We start from the raw sequence: 22646 nt of genomic DNA, 5'->3' as shown, positions 1-22646 counted from the left end.
CTGCTGCTTGTGTGTGTGTGTGTTTGATCCTCAGAAGACTCCGACACTCCCATGATGCCTTCCTCTCTGATGCTGCTCAACACGGCCCACGAATACTTAGGCAGACGCTCCTGGTGCTGCAACTCCGATGGCAAGCTCCTCAAGTTTTACGTAAGTTTGCACTTTAGGGTAAGCTTTAAATATGAATGATGATATTTGCATTATGTGGAAAATTGTCTCCATGCCACTGGATATTTTTTATCTTTTTTTTTTTTCCAAAACTTCCGTAATCTCCTATGTTTGGTTGTTAATGAAATGCAAGTAGAACATCACTTCAAGGCAGTTAACGGTAATGATGCCAGAACTAGTTTCAAGATCATGAAGTAAAAATAAACCTTTTTAATGAGATTTTATTAAAATATGCCTTCCAAAATCCAAAATAAATCCTGATAAACCCATCTGGATATTATGTTTGACCCAGGTTGGTGTTCTGGAAAAGGAGCTTGCAACCTCATCCAAGGAAGAGTCCCATCCCTACAAAGAAGAACTGGAGATGGCCTTGGAGCAGTGCTTCTTCTGCCTTTACGCCTACCCCAGCAAGAAGAGCAAGTCCCGCTACTTGGAGGACCACTCCTCGCCACAGGTGGAACACACACCCACACTTATGCAAGCACACACCATCAACATCAAATGTATATATTGTAGGCAAATATGAAAATACACAAAAACTCTTGGTTTTTCAGTTTCCCTCGAGTGTAGAAATTGAAAGACCACGTTATGGGCTCCTGTTTGTTTTTGTGATGTCTTCATGATGTCACTAGAGGGCAGTCAGTCCCAGAGTTTACTGTAAAAGCCCTATTTTCCATTAATGTTTTATTATTATTATTAGTAATGATGATGGTGATAATAATTTAAAAGTAAGTAAAGGTTGGTCTCCAAAACAAGTCTTTGACCTATTATGCTCCTTTTTACACAAGTTAATATAGGTCTCTGAGAACCCCCAAAAATGTTTTTGACATTTTTTGCTTAAAATACCATTCAGATTATGCATTCTAAACATACCTCCAAATCCATTGTGTTCCTGACCCTCTGTTTAAGTGGGAGGAGCCACCTTCCCAGGGCTATGGGTTCTGTGAGCCAATTGGATTTGAGCAAAGTTCCAGGCTCTGTGAACTGATGGGGTTTGAGCTTTACTCTGGGACTCGTTGTTTTTAGTCTGTATAATTTCACTGATTTCACCCTCTCCACCAAAATCTGTTTCTTAACAAATTTGAGGCGAGAAATAAGCAATCCAGTTGCTGAATCTCCACTCATATTTGATCTGCAAGGCCTCAGTTAAAAGTTAGTTCCGACTTTCACCGCCATGTCCAGAGTAGCCCGGAGTTTTGAGCAGACCGGGATACGGTGGGCCCTGGGGGCTTTTATCTTATATTCAATTACGGAAACGTCTGAAAATAAAATGAATACATCTACCGATTGTGCGCCGCAGCCTACAATACAGTCAAACCACTGCGGATACACACACAGAAAGAAACGCATAGAAAATACTTAATTTTCCATCGTCTGCAGTTTTGCCACAGACAGTTGGTATTAATTCCTTGTGGCAGTTTGGCCTACCTCTTGGCTGTTGCTGGGGCTGCTTGAAAGGATGGCTAGCAATGCAAGTAGGTCCGGTCGCTTAAGCCATGTGGAGTTACAGATGGGGGCCGGTTCTAATTCTACTGAAATGACGTTTATTACTGAGATGACATATTAGGGTAGCAAAGCTGAATGGCTCATTTTGCCACATGTTTTCTGAAACAGGCAGCAGGCTTTGGCGATATCCAAAACTTAATATCGGGATGCAGTCCCGCCCAAATATTGCGATATACGATATTATTGCTGTTGTTGACGTTGTTGTTCAATTACAATTAATGAATCTACAATCAAAACACTATTTGATGTAACGTGAGTACTGAAAGGATCTCCTGTTCACCATGCGGACAGTGACGGGCACCAAGCAAGTGCGAGTGAGGACAAATATACGTAGAATATATCTTTTTTTTATTCAGCTTATTTTGGGATTCTCAAGAAATGTGTGGTATGTGAGCGCGTGAACTGGTTGATGTGCATATGAGTCTCACGGTCAAAGCATGAGACTTGGCGGCTCTGTGTAACAATTAACAATTAACAATTAAGCTGGAGCTGCAACTTAATCACCGGACCATCTGCTTCACGCATACCACCATGTCCAAATGCTCTATCTGCTTCCTTGCTGTTGCGCGCATACTTCCACATACATCCTCTCCGTGCGTGCAATAAAAGGAGTTTGTGTGCTCTGCTGCTCACAATATTGAAATATCAGGCCCCCCACCCGTCCGCTGGCGAAAATATCACATATGGTGGCAAACATCGCGATATTCAATGTTATCGGATATCAGTCCAAGCCGTAAGTAACAGACAGCCCACAAAAAATTCACGGTTTGTTTGTCGTAGGCCGATCAGAGACCCTAATGTATGTGCACAAGCACTGAAAATGTGAGTGTGGTTATAGGTCCCCTTTAACAAATGATTGTACTTTACCATATTTACTGTACCATTGGGTTACTTTTAAAAAATATCCCTGTGAAGTTCTTAGTCACGAGAGTCTCTTAGACACCTGAATAAAAGTCTTAATTACATGAGTCGGAATTCCGTCGGCTACCGTTCCGGGCTACTTTTACATGTTTTGTTGGGCGTTGATGTTTGAATGTTTTTGATTAGGTATTTTCGAATGGTTCTGTGTTTGAACTGCAGGTCGAGCTGCTGTGGAGCAACGCGCTCTTCATGTTCCAGTATTTCAAGCCCAAGACGCTTCCTGAGTTTGACAGCTACAAGACCAGCACCGTGTCCGCAGACCTGGCCAATCTGCTGCGTCGCTTCTCTGGAATCGCCCCCCCCAGCGACACTCCAACCCTCACCATGGATGAAGTGGCAGCCTACATCGAGGGCACAACTACAAAGGTCAGTCTGTGGGCTGCCGCTGTGAGTCAGCATGGTGAACGGGTTTATGCAGTTTAATATGCTCGCTGTGTAAACTTTTTTTTTTGTTGTTTTTTGATTTTTTTGGGTCATGCTCATTCATCAAACACCCTTAATTACTTGGCACTTGACACAGTGTTTCTGCTGGTTCATAATGCACCGGCAGGATACTGAAAGGACTTCTTGGGTCTATTCCACTTGCTTGCGTAATTTCAAGATTGGTACCAGATGTAGGAAATATGCCCACATAGGACCTCAGGCACCTAGGATATATGGCAGAGATGAGGACTCGAGTCTGCGACTCGGACTCGATTCGGAACGACTTCAGATTTGGGACTCTTGAACCTAGTTTTCCGCGGACAATGATATGCATAGCTCTCTGTGTCATTTACTTCCTGGTGAAATCACATGTGCTGTTTTTTGCTTTATGGCAAACCACATGGCTTTGTTGTCACAATGAGTGATGTCACACTCAGCCAATCAGAAACTTGACTCACTATCCACCACAGTCCACCAATCAGAGGAGATATTCTCGTACAGATCCAATCAGCTTCAAGCGATGTGCAGCTTTTGGATTGTGTTGACGCTGGTCCAAAGTAACACAAGTTTTGCCAGTTTTTTCTGCATGATGGTTGCAAAGAGTTGTTCAAGGCCAAGTGGAGATGGAGATTGGAGACTTTCTGCAGAGTGTTGGAAATGATTTTAGCAGACAGAGCGGCGAGGAGCAGGAGATTGATCTGCAGCCAATTAGTAAGAATGGTTCGCAAAACAAACTTGGCATATATTCGTAAACCGTAGAGACTTGAAGTAACTTGTGTTATTTAATAAGCGTTGAATGTTATCATTCCATGTCTTTTGATCGGTTTGTTCTTGTAGTTTTTTCAATTAAATTGTCATTCCGTCCATTATTTTCATCCATTATATTGTATAGGTTCAATTTTTTAATTAGAGAATTGACTTGGACTCCAGCTCACACTTGAGATTTGACTTGGACTTGCAAGAAATTACTTGTAAGCATCTCTGATATATGGCATCTAGAATTAGAGAATCGGAGGCATGGGGTACGTCCAAGTTGCTTTCCTTGATTTGGCATTGATTTGAAACCCCTTTGTGATAAGTGTACCTGTGTATAAGGAGGTTTGTTATTGGATCAATGTTGCTCAATGTTGCTCAATGTTGCTCAATGTTGATCAAGGGTAATGGGAGCAACTGTTAGAAACTGATTGTTTGACAATTATCTGCAGCAAGTTAAGGGTCATTCTCAAATGGGTACTTAAGTGATGGAGTATCCTTGCACAGGAGACAAAGCTCTTGTTTTATGTCGTTTTTTTTCAGGCGCCGGGTCTCCCTGAGGGCGGTGCCCCAGCTCCTCCGATCATCAACGAGATCTTCTACCTCCTGGCTGATTACCACTTCAAGAACAAAGAGCAATCCAAGGCAGTCAAGTTCTACATGCATGACATCTGCGTATGCCCCAACAGGTTGGCAGTGTTGATTTTTCAGTTTTACAATAGCGGACTATCGCACTCAACATATTATCCTGTTAGTCGCCCATTTAAAATGTTCTGTTACTGAATGGCTATATCAGTCCCCCGAGATTTCAGAGTTTTTTTTTTATTTAATTGAACATACAATGCGTTGAGTTGGCTTTGTCTTCTCAGGGAAAGGGCAACAAGTTTAAGTGATGTGTTTTAGTGATTTGGTCATTTCATGAGGAAAATTCGTGTCAATTTTGCAAAATTGCAAGCTCTCGCAAATATTGCAGCAATTTGTCGGATTTTCATTAATTATTGCGGTCATAAAATTGTGATTACCTGGAGCGGTGGCTATATCACAAGTAAAGTTGATATACAGGAAAAGTCTTTGCGTCACTGGCCAGCATGTGTCTCCCAACAGGTTCGACTCGTGGGCCGGCATGGCTCTAGCGCGGGCCAGCCGCATCCAGGACAAGCTCAACTCAAACGAGCTGAAGAGCGACGGACCCATCTGGAAGCACTCGCAGGCCGTGCTAAACTGCTTCAAGAGGGCGCTGGAGATCGACGCCTCCAACTTGTCGCTGTGGATAGAGTACGGCACCATATCTTACGCCCTGCACTCCTTCGCCTCACGGCAGCTGAAGCAGTGGCAGAGTGAGCTGCCCCAGGAAGTGGTTAAGCAGGTGATGAAGCACAACAAAAAGCATCAGGCAGTTCTCCGCGGCAGCTCCAGCGAGTCCCTCCGCTGTCACTCTCTTTTTTTATTATTTTTTGTCTGACAGTAGGAGGCAGCGACCTAAACCGATTTCATGTCCTGTCACTTCTGGCTGTGCGACATGTGAATTTGCGGTCCTCTAAATTGAGTCGTCTTCTCATGGGTGATCACTCGTAACAGCTCCATCCTCTTTGTGTGTGTGTGTGTATAATGGCATTCTCTCTCAGATGGAGGAAAGGAGGGACACCATGCTGGAGACGGCCTTCCAGTGTTTCCAGGGTGCCTCCCGCTGTGAGGTGGACAGCGATGAGGAAGAGTGGCTCATTCACTACATGTTGGCCAAGATAGCGGAGAAACGCAAGCAGCCTCCCAGGGAATACGTGCAGCTCTATAAAAAGGTACACGCTACACCCGCTCATTACGAAGCGCCACCAGATTCCCTCACTAACAAGCTGCTTCCTCACAAATTGGTCTTTTGCAGATTTGTTTTTTACTCACATTAGCACCAGTTCAAAAGATGCAGGCCAACAAACATTAGAATCCAGTAGGGCTGGTGTAAAGAGAAATTGATCCACCGGTACAATTCAGTTCTAATGTTGCAATTTCTGTTTTCTGAAACTGATAACAAAATTGTAATATTGATACATTAATTGGAAGCTATGTAAACATTTATCGTTTAAATGAAATGCTGCCATTGTCACAAATGAATTTAAGTATTTAATTACTGTATTAAACTGAATTTGTTCCATGAAATATTTATATGATGCAGGTCAGATGGTATACTGAAAAGTTAGCAATAATAGCAATTCAAGCATTATGTTAAAAAAAAGAGTCAGTATTCTGATACAGTATAGAATCATGAGCCATGTCATTGTGAGATCCTGCCCTGTGAATTTGCAGTCCAATAGTGTGTGATAACAGGAGCTCCCGTCAGTATTGAGGTGGTTGCAGACATTTTCCAAGCTCCTCCTTATATGCGTTGGATCAGGGGTTCCCAACATTTTTATTATCACGGACCGGACTGCACCGCAGCGCACAATATGTTCACGGACCGGGGGGGGCTGAGTGTCTCCCCGTTACGCACGAAGGAAAACAATTACATTAAATACATCTACAATAAAAGAGTATTAGGGCCACGCAAAAATAAAGTACATCTGTGTTGCTAGAATAAACTCTGAATTCTGTCCCTGACTTCAGTAGCAGTGAGAAGAGCGAGGCACACTGTGCCCCCCGCCGCCCCCCCCCCCCCCCCCCCCCACCACCACCACCACGGCACCCCCACCCGCTGACGCCACCATTAAACAGTGTATACAGCCTGGGAAGGGAAAATAAATAATAGATAAATTGATAATAGATAAATACGTCCACAACAAAACACACTGTTTGCTCGCTTGTTTTCGATTTGAGATGCTCTGATCGGGCTTCGCATTAAAAAAAATAAAATAAAATAAAGCACAGGCTAAACAGGGCACCCCGCCCACCTTCTCACAGCCTGGTGGCAAATGCCCTGCGGCCCGGCACAGGTCCGCGGCCCAGTGGTTGGGAACCCCTCTGTTAGATAACCCACCTACAAAAGAAAAACAAATAAAATCGCTGACCCCCGCCCCCGCAGGCTGTTCTCCAAGGTAGAACAACGTCTGGAGTTAGTCATAGGTCTGTCGATTTGATATCAGTGGGGGCCGGTGAACTTATAAGGAATGCAGGGGTCTTGGGAGTCAGTGGAACAGAGCCTGTGGTGCAAACAATGCAGACTCCAGTGTGTATCTGTAGGGGAAAAACCCCCAGTGTTATTTTGATATATCTGAATTTGATTTCATATTTCTGATTTAATGTGCAGGCAGCACACTATCTACACGAGGAAGCTGCCAGGTACCCCCGGAAAATCCACTACCACAACCCCCCAGACCTTGCTATGGAAGCCCTTGAGGTAAACTACCCCCAACCTCACATACGTCTTCAGGACTAGGGGTGCACGATGCAAGACTGAGCTTATGAGCTAGAACTGAGCACTCACACTTGGGTGTTTGGCATAACTCCCTCACTGTAATAGTCACAACAGAAATTGTTTTATTTGATTGTTTGTGTGAATAAATGACATATAATATGAAGCTGTGTCCGAGATGAAAAAATTTAGTTCCCAAAATGGGAAATCAACATAGCCTGTGTTGCATGAAGTTGCCTTTTTGCAGGTACACGAGCACAGTGTCGGCCCCAATACCCACCGGTCTCTCTAATGTCTCCCTCGCAGCTATATTTCCGTCTGAGTGCCTCTATCCTCAAACTCCTGGAGGCGGAGGAGCCCGACCTGGAGTACGACTTATTTTTTAACATGTTGGTGGAGGCAGCCACCGGGCCGTTCGCCCGGGGGGAGGAGAAGAGCATGCCCAGCATGCCCCGGTCCCTCGAAAAGTGAGCCACGACGCTACAGTGCGGCAGGAACGCGAATTACAAATTGGTTTCATCCATGCTGACCCTCAGTACTTTTTTTCTCCGCTCTCGTCAGGGAAAAGCCTCTCTCTGCTCTGGATGAGGACTCCCGCTGCTCGTCAACGTGCACACCCACCGTCTTGGGCGGCTCCCTTCCATCCGGCGCCGTCCCAGGTCTGACATCTCCTCCTTACATGGCCACACCAGTCGACCACGATTACGCCAAGCGTAAAACTCAGCGGCGGCAGCAGTGGCAGCAGCAGCATGAGGAGCGGCAGGCCGATGGTACAGTCCCAGACTTAGACACGGCCTCTGGGCCCCTCTGCACAGGGGACAAGAAGTCCGGCGGGGAGTGCTGAAAAGGCTATTCACCATGCTAACGGCTTTTGGTTTCAATAACAACGACGCCCCATGTGCACCGGGTGATTGGGATGTGGTGAAATGGGCAATATGGCTACTGGTTTATTTCTCCATTCACACTAACGGAGGTCTGAAGGCTGAATTAAGCAGAAGGTATCTGGGCCTGTGTGTATCTGTCTTGTTCTTTTGCTTGACTTTTATCACCCAATTCCGTCTCTTCCTCTTCCCTCATTTCTCCCAACATTAAGCATTGTCATTTCCTTTCAGTATTGATCAACTATTGTTCCGTTACTGTGCAGGGCTTTCAGTGTAATACTGCTCGTCTGTCCTAACTTTTCTACAGTTCTGATATTTGGGGATATAATCATATTCTTCTCATATCAATAGCAACACTAGTTGCACATAATGTCAATGAGTTAAAGCCAGTTTTGATTGTAACTGGCCGGTTTCATTGTAACATTTTACCTAACCCATTACCTATTATGGAAGTATACTTTATCATTTTACAAATTATTTCGAGTTTTAACAAGATTTTCCGCTTAATACAGCCGTGTTCATGAAGTAAAGGTGATTGTGAAACAAAAATATGAATGTTTTGGCAAAATAATAACCATTTCCATGGAATGAATCTTCATCATACCACCCACCTTGTCTCCCTAACAGACATTTTTCTCCAGTTTGTGAATATTGCAGCCATATTGCCCATGTTGCCAGTTTTGTCACCCTTTCCAGATTCCTTCCTACCTACCTGCCTGCTACCTCTCTGCCTGCTTGCTTCTACCACCTGCTTTGCTGTTTTTATATATCTATACATTGATCAGCCACAACATTAAAACCACCTGCTTTATATTGTGTAGGTCCCCCTCGTGCTGCCGAAACATCTCTTACCTGTCGAGGAATGGACAAGACCTCTGAAGGTGTCCTGTGGTATCTGGCACCAAGATATTAGCAGCAGATTGCGAGGTTGGGCCTCCATGGATCGGGCTTGTTGTTCCAGCAAATCCCCAAATGCTCAATCGGATTGAGCATCTGTGAATTTGGAGGCCAAGTAAACACCTTGAACTGTTTGTTATGTTCCTCAAACCATTCCTGAACATTTTTTTGCAGTGTGGCAGGGCACATTATCCTGCTGAAAGAGGCCACTGCCACCAGGGAATACCGTTGCCATGAAGGGGTGTACTTGGTCTGCAACAATGTTGAGGTAGTTTCTACATGTAAATGTAACATCCACATGAATGCCTGACCATCACGCTGCCTTTGCTGGAGTGCCTTTTTCCCATAGTGCATCCTGGTGCCATGGCTTTCCCAGGTAAATGACACACACACACCCGGCCATCCACATGATGTAAAATAAAACTTGATTCAACAGACAAGGCCACCTTCTTCCTTTGATCCATGGTCCAATTCTGATGCTCACATACCCATTTTAGGCACTTTTGGCGGTGGACAGGGGTCAACATTGGCACTCTGACCGGTCTGCGGCTTGGCAGCCCCATACTCTGCAAGCTGCGATGCACTGTGTGTTCTGACACCTTTCTGTCATAGCAGCATCAACTTTTTCAACAGTTTATGCTACAGTAGCTTCTTTGGGATCGGACCAGACGGACTAGACTTCGCTCACGCGCATCAGTGAGCCTTGGGCACCAACGGCCCTTGGGCACCAATGACTCTGTTGCCGGGTCACTGGTTGTCCTTCCTTGGACCACTTTTGTTAGGTTTTAACTACTACATACCGGGAACACCCCACAATACCTGTCGTTTTGGAGATGCTCAGACCCAGTCGTCTAACCATCACAATTTGGCCCTTGTCAAAGTCGTTCAGATCCTTACGCTTGCCCATTTTTTCTACTTCCAACACACCAACTTCAAGAACTGACTGTTCACTTGCTGCCTAATATATCCCACACCTTGACAGGTGCCATTGGAAGCAGATGATCAATGTTATTCACTTCACCTGTCGGTGGTTTTAATGTTGTGGCCGATCGGTGTATATCTACAGTATACGCATGTAGATCCAATGGGGTGAATGTCTCCACTGTTGAACAGATTCTGTCTTTAATCACAGTCACACCGAAGGGTTTGATGTTCACCTTCTGTTTGGGTTTGGTGGCGGCTTCAATCGGCGAAACCAGGAAAGGCTTCGACATGTTTGGTTCATGCTGAATTCTCATGTCGTTCCTGTTCGCCGTTGCAATTATGTTCAATTAATGTGAGAGTGCCATGTCAGGAAGAATGTGGCTGGCCCATTAATGCCACGCATCTCTGAGACTAAAGTCATAAATCAGATTTCCATCTGCAGGCTTGCCAGTGGCTGTTTACCGTTCTGGTTTGAGGCCTGCATCATGGTGACAAAAGACTTGCAGGGCCTAATTCAGACTCAAAACACTTAGAAACTACACCTTTCTCCAGTTATTGTTATTATTATTATTATTATTATTATTATTACTATTGAGTCGATGCGATTCACTTCCACAGCAGTGTGTGGGCTGCATGTCTTAAGTGCTTTTGGAGCTTTCGGCTTGGCACTTTATGATAACTGGAGGAATCCCCACAAGAGTGTCATATTTATAGATCAACCACTTCACAGAGAAGTACAAGAAGGATATGCATCAAAAAGTGGACTCAAAGCAACGAAGAAGAGGGATGAGATTTCCGTGTTGTGTCATAATGTTACAAATCAGCAGACACACTTCGGCTGGCAAATTTTTCTGGCCAAGTCAACTTTAGCCAGATGGAATAGTTTCTCGGGGAGTAAACTGCACGCTTTCCAGCTTCTTTGTTGCTTAGAAATAAACATTGCACTTTTAGCTTGCTCATTATAAAATGAGCAGCTGTATTTCTTCTTTGCCTGCAGATGACATTACAAATTGCATCCCTGGTTCTTCAGCTGCTGTCACTTTGTTTACGCTCAAAAATGCTCATCTAGAACAGGGGGTGGGTGTGGTAGGAGTCTGAATCAGGGTCTTGCTTATCACTGGGAGTAGTTTGAGAGCAGTGCCGCTGCACTCAAATTCAAATGGGATGAAATTTATGAACAAACGTTTGATAAATATCAATTGAGGGATCCACCCCAAATGGCTTGATTACATTGTAAAATATCTTCAACAGCCTCCCCAGAGTTTGATCATGATTACTGCCTGCCCAGGTCTCCAATGTGGCTGGCCTCCCTGAATGGTACTGCTCCACTGCCTTCACAGTTTCTCTGAACATAGTTCCTCAAGAATGCTGGTGTTTTCCAATAGGACGTTAATAAAAAAATTTTTAAAAAAATGAAAAAAAACACCTTTGAGGGATATTATAAATTACACTATGCCAGATAACAAACTTCTAGTCACTACCTGTGTGTACAATTATGTGGTGTTGCCATCTATTTTCCACTGGCCTTTATTTTTTTGATTGTCTCATTTTAACAAATTATTTTGAAGCTCTTGAAAACTCCCTGGAGCACATTCTCCTCTGAAATTACAAATGGTTCTTGGCTTTCTGCTAATTCTGTTACGTAAAGTCCCTGCCAAGGACTTTTATCACATTTACACAATTGTAATTAAGAGGAATGTTGGCATTTCTGTTTGAGCCCTTTTCCAAAAAGCACCTTTACTACATTACCCGATTTGATTTGATCATTAGTCACGCAGAGTCTGACGCGCTGGTTTAAATTTTTATTTTTTTTCCCCCTTAGGAATCTCTAATTGTGTTTTTCAGTGTTTGTATTTTAGACGAGTCATTAATCTGCATTTTGGACAAGGCCCAAACAGCATGTCACTAAATTAGCATGTGCATATTGTATCATTTTGTCGACTCTCCAGAGGTGATCCAGTTATATTTTTTGTTGCCTTGTATTATTTCGGCTGCAGAAATATTGAGCATTGCTTTAAAAAGACAACAACAAAAACACATATTTAACACTTTAGCAAAAAAGGTAACATTTAAAATAGCAACTTGACCATACAGTTCCTTCACACGCAAGTCTTAAATCTAGTTGTCTGGTCCTTTTGAGCGAGGCAGCCAGTGGCATGACTCTTATTGTGTTTGTGTCGCCTCCCTCGCCAGAGCGCAGTCAGGACAGTGAAATGGTGATGCTCTCTGACTCCAACTCCACTCAGGACGCCTTCACGGATCCCACAAGCTCACAGGACAGCAGTCACAAGATGGCTTGTGGGAAGGTCAGCTCCTCTTCCTCGGAAAACACGACACCCATGAAGGAAGGGCGGCCCGGAGCCGAGGACACAGGTGCGATACCGGGGGCGCACAGCGGTCTTCATTTTGAAACTTTGTCGAGTAAAATTTGGTCGGTTTTTGAAACAACTTTGATTTGAATCCACTGTTAGTGTTGCATGGAGAAAAAAACAATGAGGAAGGACCAGCGGGGGGTGAGCTGCAGAGCAAATGTGTGGAGGAAGTGGTCGGGCCCATGTCCGTGCTGTCGGAAGCTCTGCCCCCCAAGGTTTCCACGGAAGCCTGTCCTCACCCTCTGCCCGTCCCAACCACCCCTCCCAAGCCGGGCCCCTCGCAGCTGGCCGCACCGCAGACCCCGGCCAGCGAGGGCAAGAGGAAGCCAGATCCTCCACCCGAAGTGGTGGAGGTGCCAAAGGCCCTCCCAGCGGAGCGCACCGATCAGCGCCAGCTGCTGGTGCAGATGTGTATCCGCGCTCTCTTCCTCTGCCTGGGCCGCTTCCCCCAGCACTACAAGAGCCTCTACCGCCTAGCTTTCTTCTACACCAACGGCAAGACCCACCGGGTAGGTACTAAAATCCCTTCTACACATGTCAGGCCCTTAAAGGTGTGAAAGAGTCCCAGTTGAGTCAAGTTCTTCTGCATCAGTCAACAATTCAGATGTTACTTGTCTGACATTCTGTGGAGGAAAACCAAAAAGTAATAAGTTGCTTTATTCTAATACCTTATCTGGTTATCTGACCCAAAGGAAACTACTCTAGTAACATTCCATAGAATCATCTAGTTCATAGTCTGCCCTGTACCAAATATATTTTGCCTACCTGCAATACTTTATTAAATAGAAGAGGATGATTTATCCAAAAATGTCTTAAAAACATGAATTTTAACTGTCTGATAGCTGCAGACAGGTTACTTGATGCTTTATGCTCTGTCATCAGTGTCTCCCGTGAAGTTCACAGGAAGTGAGATATTACTTTTCTCCAACTGCTACACTTTCCCAACACTGAATTACCCTTTTCATTATTTGTGTCAGAACATCGAAACTAGGCCTATTTAAACTGAACGTGCTGCCTGGGGGCTCTCTGCGGTGCTACAGGAACTGCTGAAGCGGCGTGCGATTTGGCCACAAGGCGCCGTGGGCAGAGGTGTGCGTGGGCGGCAGCACCGTGCGCACACAGCCGGCTTGGCACAGGGAGACCGCGTTGAGCTTTACTGCCGTGGCATCCTTCTGTCGGCATTCTGTTTGTCTAAACCACCCCATTGCAGCCTTGATCCCGAGTCGATAAGGACAAGAAGTATGAGGAACAATTCGATATCAACACTGTGCTGGTACTTAATGTTTGTGTTACTAAAAAATAATTGGATGTTTCACTTTATGATTGGTTAATATGGGGAAGACTCATTACTCGTTCATTCAATTTTGCGTTTCGTCTTACGTTTTATCTTTTTCTTAATACTTGTTCCAGCATCCATGAGCACGTCTGTAATTATTTTTAATTAGGTTGATATCATTGCTAGGGACTGGCCTTGCTTAGAAAATTGCAATTTGGTGAGCCACCCATCCCCATTTCTTTCTTAAGTGTTTTGGGGGATTGAGGGGGTTCCCTGCGGGCTGGATGAAGGTAAATGTGTCCAAGTCATGCTTGCAGTGACTTGATGACAAACTCCCTTGATGTGATGCAGCTGATCTCATAGGTTTGCCACTCAAAAAGCCCACTGCGGGTCGTGTTAAAAGCCTTTGCACCCCTGTTTTGTGCTCTGGCTGCAGTGACTGGCTGTGAATGGCTCCATTAGGAGGATGAGAGAACCGAGCCTTTAATCTCATGTTATCTACCGTCAGGTTCTCCCAGGTACAAATGTAATGTGGCGTCTGCCTACTATCTTTCCAGGCGGAGCACCGGGGTAGACATGGATATGTGAGTCATACCGTGCTGCAAATAGATGTCTGCATTTTCCAGATTGCAAATGAGCCCTTTTTTTTCTCGTTCTGTCCTTCTTTCCTATCTGGCAGCCGAGTGCAAATTATACACCACAAGACATTTTGTCTTTGGCGCAACATGTCATTTGTTCAGTCTTATTCAGGTGGCGAGAGCTATTCACTGTTATTATAATCATAAATGTCCGTATATGTTTTATATTTATTTTCCTTTTTCCCCCCTCCTCTCCTCAGAATCTACAGTGGGCCAGGGATGTGTTGCTAGGAAGCAGTGTCCCATGGCAACAGCTGAAACACATGCCAGCACAAGGACTTTTCTGCGAGAGGAACAAGACAAACCTGTTTAATGTAAGGCACAAAGTTCAGCTCGGCAGACACTCACAATGTCATAATATCGCCACATGTGTTTAGGAGGGTGTTTAGGCCACATGTGTCACAGGCACGTTTAGCTGTCGTGCTGTCCCCAGAGAGACGTTCTACTACCCCGTTCATTTGACAAGGAACCCGTGGAGTCTTAAAAGTATTAAAGCATTGAATTTTATATTCTAAATAAGGCCTTAAAAGTATTTGTATTTTGTTTACAAAGTTCTTACTTTTTTTATTTTTTATTTTTTTTGTCCTTTTGTAGGATTAAATAAACACTGTAACGTCATCACTAACTGTTCTGGTCGCACACCTGGTAATATGCAAATTCCCCTGTTGTGTTCTGTCCGCGTTGCCACCACGGCGCAGCAGAGATGACATCAAGTGGCGTCGCAACTTATACTCTCAAAGGGACAGTGCAGGCTTATCTGGGTATAGATTATTAAAATAAAAAATAATATGATTTCACATTTATCTGGATTTTGGTGACATTGCAAACAAAAATAGGCGGTGAGCTGTGAAATGTTCTCAAGAGTTTGAGGTGAACATATTATTTGGCGCTAAGTGAAGCCATGGAGAGGGGTGGGGGCTTTAAATGCGACAAACTTATTTTTCATTTTATGTTATTAGAGTACACACACCTCAAAAAGCTATTGTGTATTTAATGTAAATGTGAGTATTATAATGAAATGTTTTAATACATTCAAGTACTTGGTAATTAATTACTTTCTTGGGCTTAAAAGCGATACTGATTTTCCATTATACTCTTCAGGCCGTGAAGATGGCATTACAGTTCATGGTGGTATTAAAAGGTCTTAAATGTAACTTGGAGAACCCTGGGGCTACCCTGTTTGAATAGGATTAATAGTAGGGATCTTCACTTAGCTCCAAAAAGTTGAGGGAAATTAATTATCTTTGTTTTGAAGAGCAGGTTAACTGTTACAGGGTTAGAGGAATGTCATGAAAGTCTCCACCAGGTTTGTTTACATTTTGGTGACTGTTTTCATGTCTAATGTGTTACGTGTTACTTTGGCCATTCGTGGCCATTTGGGCATGCTTGAAGAAATCCCGCGCTGTCCACCAGTATGCTCCCTTGGTTTAAGTCCTGTTTCATGAGGAATTTATTTGGATTTACATGTGGGTTATTGGCAGGTCATTTCATGCCTGTTGATTTAACCGTGTATTCATTTTTTTCTTTTTTTTTCTTTTTTTTTTTCCAAACGCATTATTCACAGAAATCCATTCAGTGCACCTAAATCAGCTCCATTTGTGGCTCACTCAATGAGAGCTGCTCTGTTGAAAGACACATGGGGTGTGGTGGGTATTGAAGTCTGCCTTCCCGAATGACAAGACCTTTAGAGGGTTCCTACGACGAGATCAGCGTGTTGATCTGGCAGGTGTTTCACACAAAATTGATCTCTTCATGTGAAATCCCCAGGGAGGGGGATGTCAGCTATTGATGCATGTTAGAAATCTTAAAAAATATAAAGGAATTTAGATTAAGTCTTCTTCCTTGTATATTATCAGAGGCTAGTTAACGCTGCCTTTTCTCATTGAAGGCATAGAATTACCTGTGGAATTATATAATCGACAGCATTAGTTTGATGGTATTCAACAGTATTGAGACACAGTTTGGTCTTCATGTGAGCTGTGGAATGTTTCATCCTTACATTGTGGGGCAGGTCACAGCTGAAGGATATTGACAAATCAAATCATGATTTTTAATGATATTATTTCAATATAAATAATTTCACTATTGATAATTTCACAATATTTTGGGGATAACTGTTGGTTGGTTGACTATTGCTTTCAGAAACTATTTACACACAAGGGACAATCAATAGTAATGTGAACATTGCCTTACTTTAGTGTATGCCGCCTTAAATGCAACATTTACCTATATCACAACATTACCATAACCCAAATCCTGGATGATATCAAATCCTGTATCACGACGATATAAATATTATGCTGATATATGGGTAAATATTCATAAATCCATGTAATAATTGGGCAGGTGCATGCATGTGGGGGATGTAGGCGAAATCCTAGGCTGCGTAGTCCAAAAGCCAGCTCCAGGAGACTTGTGGAAGCAGAATGTGGGTGGGGTGCAGAGCAGCGAGGCTAAGCTAAGGTAGAGCTGGGCCGAGCTCTGGCTCCCACTGGGTACTCACAGAGCCCCCTTCTGGAGCCAAACCTGCTGCCTTGAAACGCCAACTGTTGGAGCTTTCCATCGGAGCTACTCCTGAGCACATCAAAGCCCCCCGAGCGTTAATGAAACGGGCTTAGATGCATCCAGTGCCGCTTCCAAGTTATTGTTTGCAAAGCGCACAGCACACATGGGAGAGTTGGATATTTCCGTTTTATTAAATCTTGTTAATCTGGAGAAATTGAATTGAGCTCTTTGTCTGGAAATTGCGCTGAAGCTTCCCCAGGAGAACCACGGTGCTCATTTGACCGCTGAGAAACTTGATGACAGCAAGGTCATCTTAGGTTTACCTACCCGGCACAATGATGCCCAAACCACCAGAAAATGATTAACATTTTGTTTAACACTAACGGTATGGGTCTGGCGGGTGCTCGTGGCTCCTGAATCTAATGGGAGTTTAACGTAGTGTGGCTGATTGAAGGTACCCAGTGAATACTCCCTCTTATGTAGGTCATGATGTCCTACTTTTCCCACTCAATGAACTGGGCCTGCATAAAATAACCCATATACTGGTGTTTCCAAACACCCAAGATCAGTTGGAGCCATGTTGCATAATTTATTTAGTTGGCATTTAATAAGTCTGCCTTGTTTTGGGGGCAAGTAAACTTCCCCTTTTTTTTTTTTTTTTTTATCTAGTCATCAACTTAAATGATTAGCTTCGAGGGCAAAATATTGGGCAGGATCTCCCTATACTATTCGATTCAAAGGGTCACGATTCAATTCAATATTAATTCAATTTAATATTGTTGAGATAACAATATTCTAAATCAATATATTTATGTTTTATACATAGGGAGAATCACTGCCAACTTTTCACTTTACCATTTGACGGGCATTACAAAAATATTTCAGTGTAATACAAATATTGCATATTTCAATTAATAAATGACCACTGTATGGCAACATTTGATTTAATCGGAAAGTGCATAGCTTCCAAGTAAGGTATTGATTTTACAATTTTCAAAAACGACACAGTATTGCTTTTTTTTTTTTTTTTTTTTTTTTTTTTTACACTTTACTTAGCCCTATTGGCTTTTAAGCTTATCTTCTCCATCTGTAATGCTGTAACAAACACGTTGGGAACAATGTTAGGGTCAGGTTAATATTTACAATCTAATAACACAGTCTACAATAAGTCTACAATGTAATATGGCTTTGTCTAGTGATATTAATTAATTTGGTCATACTGCTGTTGAATCATGCAGCTTAGCACTTGTCATGGCAGGAAATAAAAAATTAAAACAGCAGTTCCTAGCTGTGGACCCTATGGCTGCACAGGATTTCTCTTGTCTGATCCTGCAGAGTCACCGTGTGCTCACCCAGGCATCGTTTCTCTATCTCTCTCTCTCTCACACACACACACACACACACACACACACACACACACACACACACACACACACACACACACACACATTCACGCAGGCTCACTCACACATGCACACCCACGTGCTCGCATATTCCTCCCCTCACACATGCATTGGCTCTCCCCAAGCTCTGGAGAAAATGGATGCCCTTGACGCTCCATCTCACATCCCAAACTGTATTCTATCCCAACGTCAAACTTTTTTGCAGAGCGTGGAGTAACTGAGACTAACTGTTTCCTTGGTCTTTCACTTTTGGCTCCTGCTTCTTTCTAGTTTATTTTTTTAATTATTATTTTTCCTCCTCTCGATTGTTCATTGGTTTTAATCTCATTATTAAACCTGACACTCCCACAACCTGATGCTGCAGCGCTACCTAGGAGCAAGGTGCAGTCTACGAACATTAAAGTCACATGACAGAAATGTTTTGAGCGGCAATGTAATGCACTTTTTGCTCTGCTTACTGCAGTCTTATGGGTTTTTTTTATGTGGTGGAGGAAGCAATATGCCAGATGAACAGTGTGTGTGGAAGGAGTTAATGTTTTTGATTTGCATCTCAGAGGCCAGCTCTGTTTGCAGCTGTGTTCCTCTCTGTTCAGCTCTGCTGGGTTCAGCTTGTTTACGCTGTTTTTTTGTTTTGTTGTTGTTGTTATTGATTTTATTTTATTTTTTATTTTTTTTGCATCCTCTCACTGCAGCAACAGGCAACAGGAAAAACAAGGTTTGTTTGCCAAGCGTGTTTATTTTGACCAGCTGGAGGAACGCAGCAAATGATGAAAGCCAAAGGGCTCAAAGCAAGGGCTGTCCACCGCACTCGGCAGTAGCAGCGTGCCGCCACTCGGCTTGAGGTATCACTTTGTGCAGCGCTATCACGTCTGCACAGGCAGCTCCTTTGTTGTCTCAGTTTTTTTTCTGTTGTGTTTCTTTTGCCAGAAGGGGTATGTACGTGTAGTTGCATCGCCCCCATCCTCCCCCGTTGTTTACTTTGTCTTAACTCTCTATTTTGCAACACCTCTATCTCTACGCTTTGACTCAATTTATCCACTCAGTTTGTGCTCTCTGTTCAGCCCCTGTTATTCTCCCGTTACTCTCACCGTTTCCTCATTACTCCCTCTCCCTCTCCCTTTCTCTCTCACTCACAAACTCCTCTGTTTGTGTTGGCTTGTGTGGGCGTGCTCTAATAGGCGGGAGTTAGTCAGCTCTCCCCCGATTGGCTGACGGGGACCTGAAGGGATTGGCTCAGTCCTACGCTGTGTGTAGTGAGAGGGAAAAGAAGAGGAGAGGGGGGAGGGGGAGCGAACTCCTCCGGCAGGCTGGGGTCAGGGGAGAGCGGCGATAGAGAGGGAGCGTGGGCGTTGTGTTGTTAGATGGCAGGGTTTGAACGAGGGAGAGGAGCGAGCGAGCCTGTCTGCCAGTGGCGTCCAGAGCTCCCGGGCCCCGTCACCACCGCCGTCGCTCTTCCACTCGGGGCTCGTGCTTTCCAGCTCTCCTCCGGCTCGCCTCGCGTCCGTGCTTCCTGCCGTCTCTCCCCAGTGGCTCTCGCAGCCCCAGTTCCCAGATGCAGCCGCCCCCTCTCTATGTGAGCGCGAGCTGCTTTCAGGGTGGAGGCACTGCCAGGGCTGCGGGTGTGCATACAGCCAGCTGGAAAGTATCCAAAAGAATACAAACCTAGGCGCCAGCGTGTAGCTTTCCTCTGTGATGGTGAGTTGCCTTTTCTGCCTTCTCTATCCCCGAGGACTTCCACCGAGAACAAGCGCGAGAGTGTTTCAGATCGGTTTGCATGTGAGGAGTTCCCATGCCGTCTGACGAGTTAGAGGTTTCTTCCCGCGGCCCAGAGATGAGAGGCTTTGCAGAACAGAACCCTGGGTTATTGCTCTGGTGGTGGCATTTGCACGTTTGATCTACTGGCCAGACGCATGGAACTTAATGTCAGAACTGAAGTTCCTTCCTGTTTTTGTGTGTTGTTGTTGTTGTTGTTTTGAGTGGCGTTCCGCGGGGTGCTCAATAGGAACTGACATGAAATGCGTATGCCCGTGATGTGAGTATGTTATATACTTACATGGTGAGGTCAACATGTGGAAAGGCTTTACGAGTGAGGATCAGTGTGAGTGAGGCGTGGGGCTGTTCTGCCAGTGTTGCTGCTCAAAAGGCAGGGTTATTTTCTTTGTTTTTACATTTGTACTATTGATTATTTTATTAAAAAATGTAATAGTGTAGAAATGTCAGTGTCTCTATATCTCAACTCTAACTCGTCTGTTTAAATGATAAAGTTAGTTGATTAATTCAGGGATTTACCAACCTCTGTGCCACTCACATTCTAATAGCAATCAAATCTCAGCCTTGATTTATTTTGCCAACTCTTAGTAAGGTCTCCATTGCGGACATCATGCAACAAAGCAAGGCAATTAATTTCTACATAACAAAACTGCATTTGCATAAACCAGCCATTAGGGCAACGCTTCAACTTACTACTGCATGAGTTCCTGCTTGCATCATGAGGCAACACTTTCTCACATTTGACTGTTGTTCATCATGGAAGAGGCTTTGTGCTGTTCCTCTTCCTGTCACTGAGGGCATTCCAAGTAGAGATTGTGGGTGAAATAGTCCAGACAGAGTGGCCAGGATTTCCCCGTGAAACCCGGTTTGGGAGCACGTCCAGCACTCGTCGTGGGTTTTTACCCGCAGGGAAGCAGTGGGAGTATCCCTCCTCTGTCCCTCTGTGTGTTTCATGCTCTTGTTTTCCCTGTTTTTCACCCTTTGTTGTTGTTTGTTTCCTTTTTATATAAGATTGCAAGAGCTTGAGTAGAGCAATTGCCTCATTAAACTGCAACAGCGAGCCCACGTTGCCACTTGCAACGCTTGATTTGGTTTCCAATTGGATACAGTTTATAATGTGATTTGTGCATAGTCCACAATTTGACTCTTGTCTTTCGCTCCCAAAGCCAAAGATTTAACACAAATTCTTAATTGTTCAGAGAAGCAGATGTGTTTTTATTTTTTTATTATTATTTATTATTTCCCTTTTCAAGCTATTTCTCCCTAGTTCTACCCATCAGTCATTGATATTTTATTTCTCCTGTAATTTTTCAAACCACACTTTTTCTCTTTATCAACCGATATTCATATTTAAATATTTTGTCCTGTATGAAATGCTTGAAAATCATTGCTGGTGAAGTCTTACAAATCTGCTTTATCTGCTGCGCTACATCATAATCTGTGTAAAGCCACAATTCTGCTCTCCCTAAACAGATTTGTGTGGACAGCTCTGTGCTGAGGAGCCTCCATTAGAGCTGTTGATCCAAGTGAGCGTAGCCCACCCCCCTTTACCATACATGTCCCTGGCCTGTATGAGGAATCTGGTAATCTGTCCATTGAAAGGTTAAAACCTTTCCAAGCCGCTGGTCACATCATCTGTACTGTGATGCTATTGATCCATCCAGCCACAAAGCCTATTTGTTGCTCAGTATTTGTATCCGTCTTGTAGTTCACAATGAAGAATATTTAATTATTTATTTAATTTCTGTATGATGGTATACTGGAAAGCTGACAATGCATAAAATGTCAATACATCTATATGGAATCGTACTGTAAGTAAGCCACCTCCATTAATATATGATTGAATTGAATCATGACTCTTTGTATTGAAATCCAATCTTGTGATCCTGCCCAATATAACAAGTGCAAGAAGGGTAGAAGTGGAGAGAACTTTTTTTTATTTTTTTATTTTTAAATTTTTTTTAAGACCCCAGATAGATGTTAAAATGGTTAAAAGTTGCAAGTTCGACACCTTTTTTCCCCTCATTGATCAGTTCTAACCTTTTGAATGTGAGTTGCTTTGACAGATTTGCTTATCCTTCCCTTTCTTCTTGGCACTTTTCCAGTGGCTTCAGAAATGTCATCTGACAATCTGGAGCCGTTGGCCAAGGAGAGCCGGGCCCCAGCGCCTGCGAGAAACGATTGAGCCATCTTGCTTGTTTTTTCCATCCTGATGCAAAATGATTTTTTTTTTTTTTTTTTTTTTTTTTTTTTGGCCTTTTCCCTCATAAGCACTTCTGAGGCCAGAAGCTCTTCCCTGTGCCAAATGCTTAACAACAGCAGAAAGCTCAGAATGCTATCCGCACCCTCGATCGATCGCCTCGTTCCGAACTTGGTGCGGCACACCCGCTGTGAGGACACGTGCTCTCTTGACAGGTTGCTTCATCCGTCTCAGCTACACTGCATTTTTCCTTTTGCAAATTAGGTCCATCTCTGTCGACGACTAGCCTGTGTTGCTGTCCATAACTTTGCCTGACTGGAAATAAGTCGTGGGCCCACTGGCTTTTTCTTCCGATTTATTTGCTTAGTTATTCCTAATGGTTTGAAGTAGCCAGACAGAACAGTGCGCTAATGAGGCTGCCTGCGGTGTCTGCCCGGAGAAACCCCCACCCCACCCCACTCAGCCACACCACACACGCACACTCAAGGCCAGGCAGGCCAAAGGATCTGTCCTGCAGGAAGCCTTTCCATCCCCTCATTAAGGCTCTTGTCATTGAATGCCATGTTGCTAGCTTGAATTATTGCTCTCCTTCGGTTTCCTTTCCTTCCCTTTTTTTTTTATTTTATTTTTTTTTTAATTTCTCTGTTAATTGTTTCCTTGTGTCACCCA

The 22646-nt window shown here is 43.9% G+C and overlaps 1 protein-coding gene across 1 annotated transcript in view; it reads left to right on the top strand.

Moving 5' to 3' along the window:
* cabin1 (calcineurin binding protein 1) overlaps positions 1-22646 on the top strand; it is a 44920-nt gene that overhangs the window by 8244 nt on the left and 14030 nt on the right. Inside the window, exons 19-31 of the mRNA XM_080004348.1 lie at positions 35-150; positions 461-622; positions 2755-2961; positions 4315-4460; positions 4876-5137; positions 5397-5567; positions 7007-7096; positions 7418-7578; positions 7673-7881; positions 11065-11130; positions 12007-12186; positions 12285-12694; positions 14300-14413. Coding sequence (XP_079860474.1) covers positions 35-150; positions 461-622; positions 2755-2961; positions 4315-4460; positions 4876-5137; positions 5397-5567; positions 7007-7096; positions 7418-7578; positions 7673-7881; positions 11065-11130; positions 12007-12186; positions 12285-12694; positions 14300-14413 — 2294 coding nt within the window. The remainder of the gene's footprint in view (positions 1-34; positions 151-460; positions 623-2754; positions 2962-4314; positions 4461-4875; positions 5138-5396; positions 5568-7006; positions 7097-7417; positions 7579-7672; positions 7882-11064; positions 11131-12006; positions 12187-12284; positions 12695-14299; positions 14414-22646) is intronic.

Source organism: Zeus faber (genome assembly GCF_960531495.2).
Source record: "Zeus faber genome assembly, chromosome: 7".
Lineage (NCBI taxonomy): Eukaryota > Metazoa > Chordata > Actinopteri > Zeiformes > Zeidae > Zeus > Zeus faber.
The sequence above is the reverse complement of the archived record's forward strand: the minus strand, read 5'-3'. Positions and strand labels throughout refer to the sequence as shown.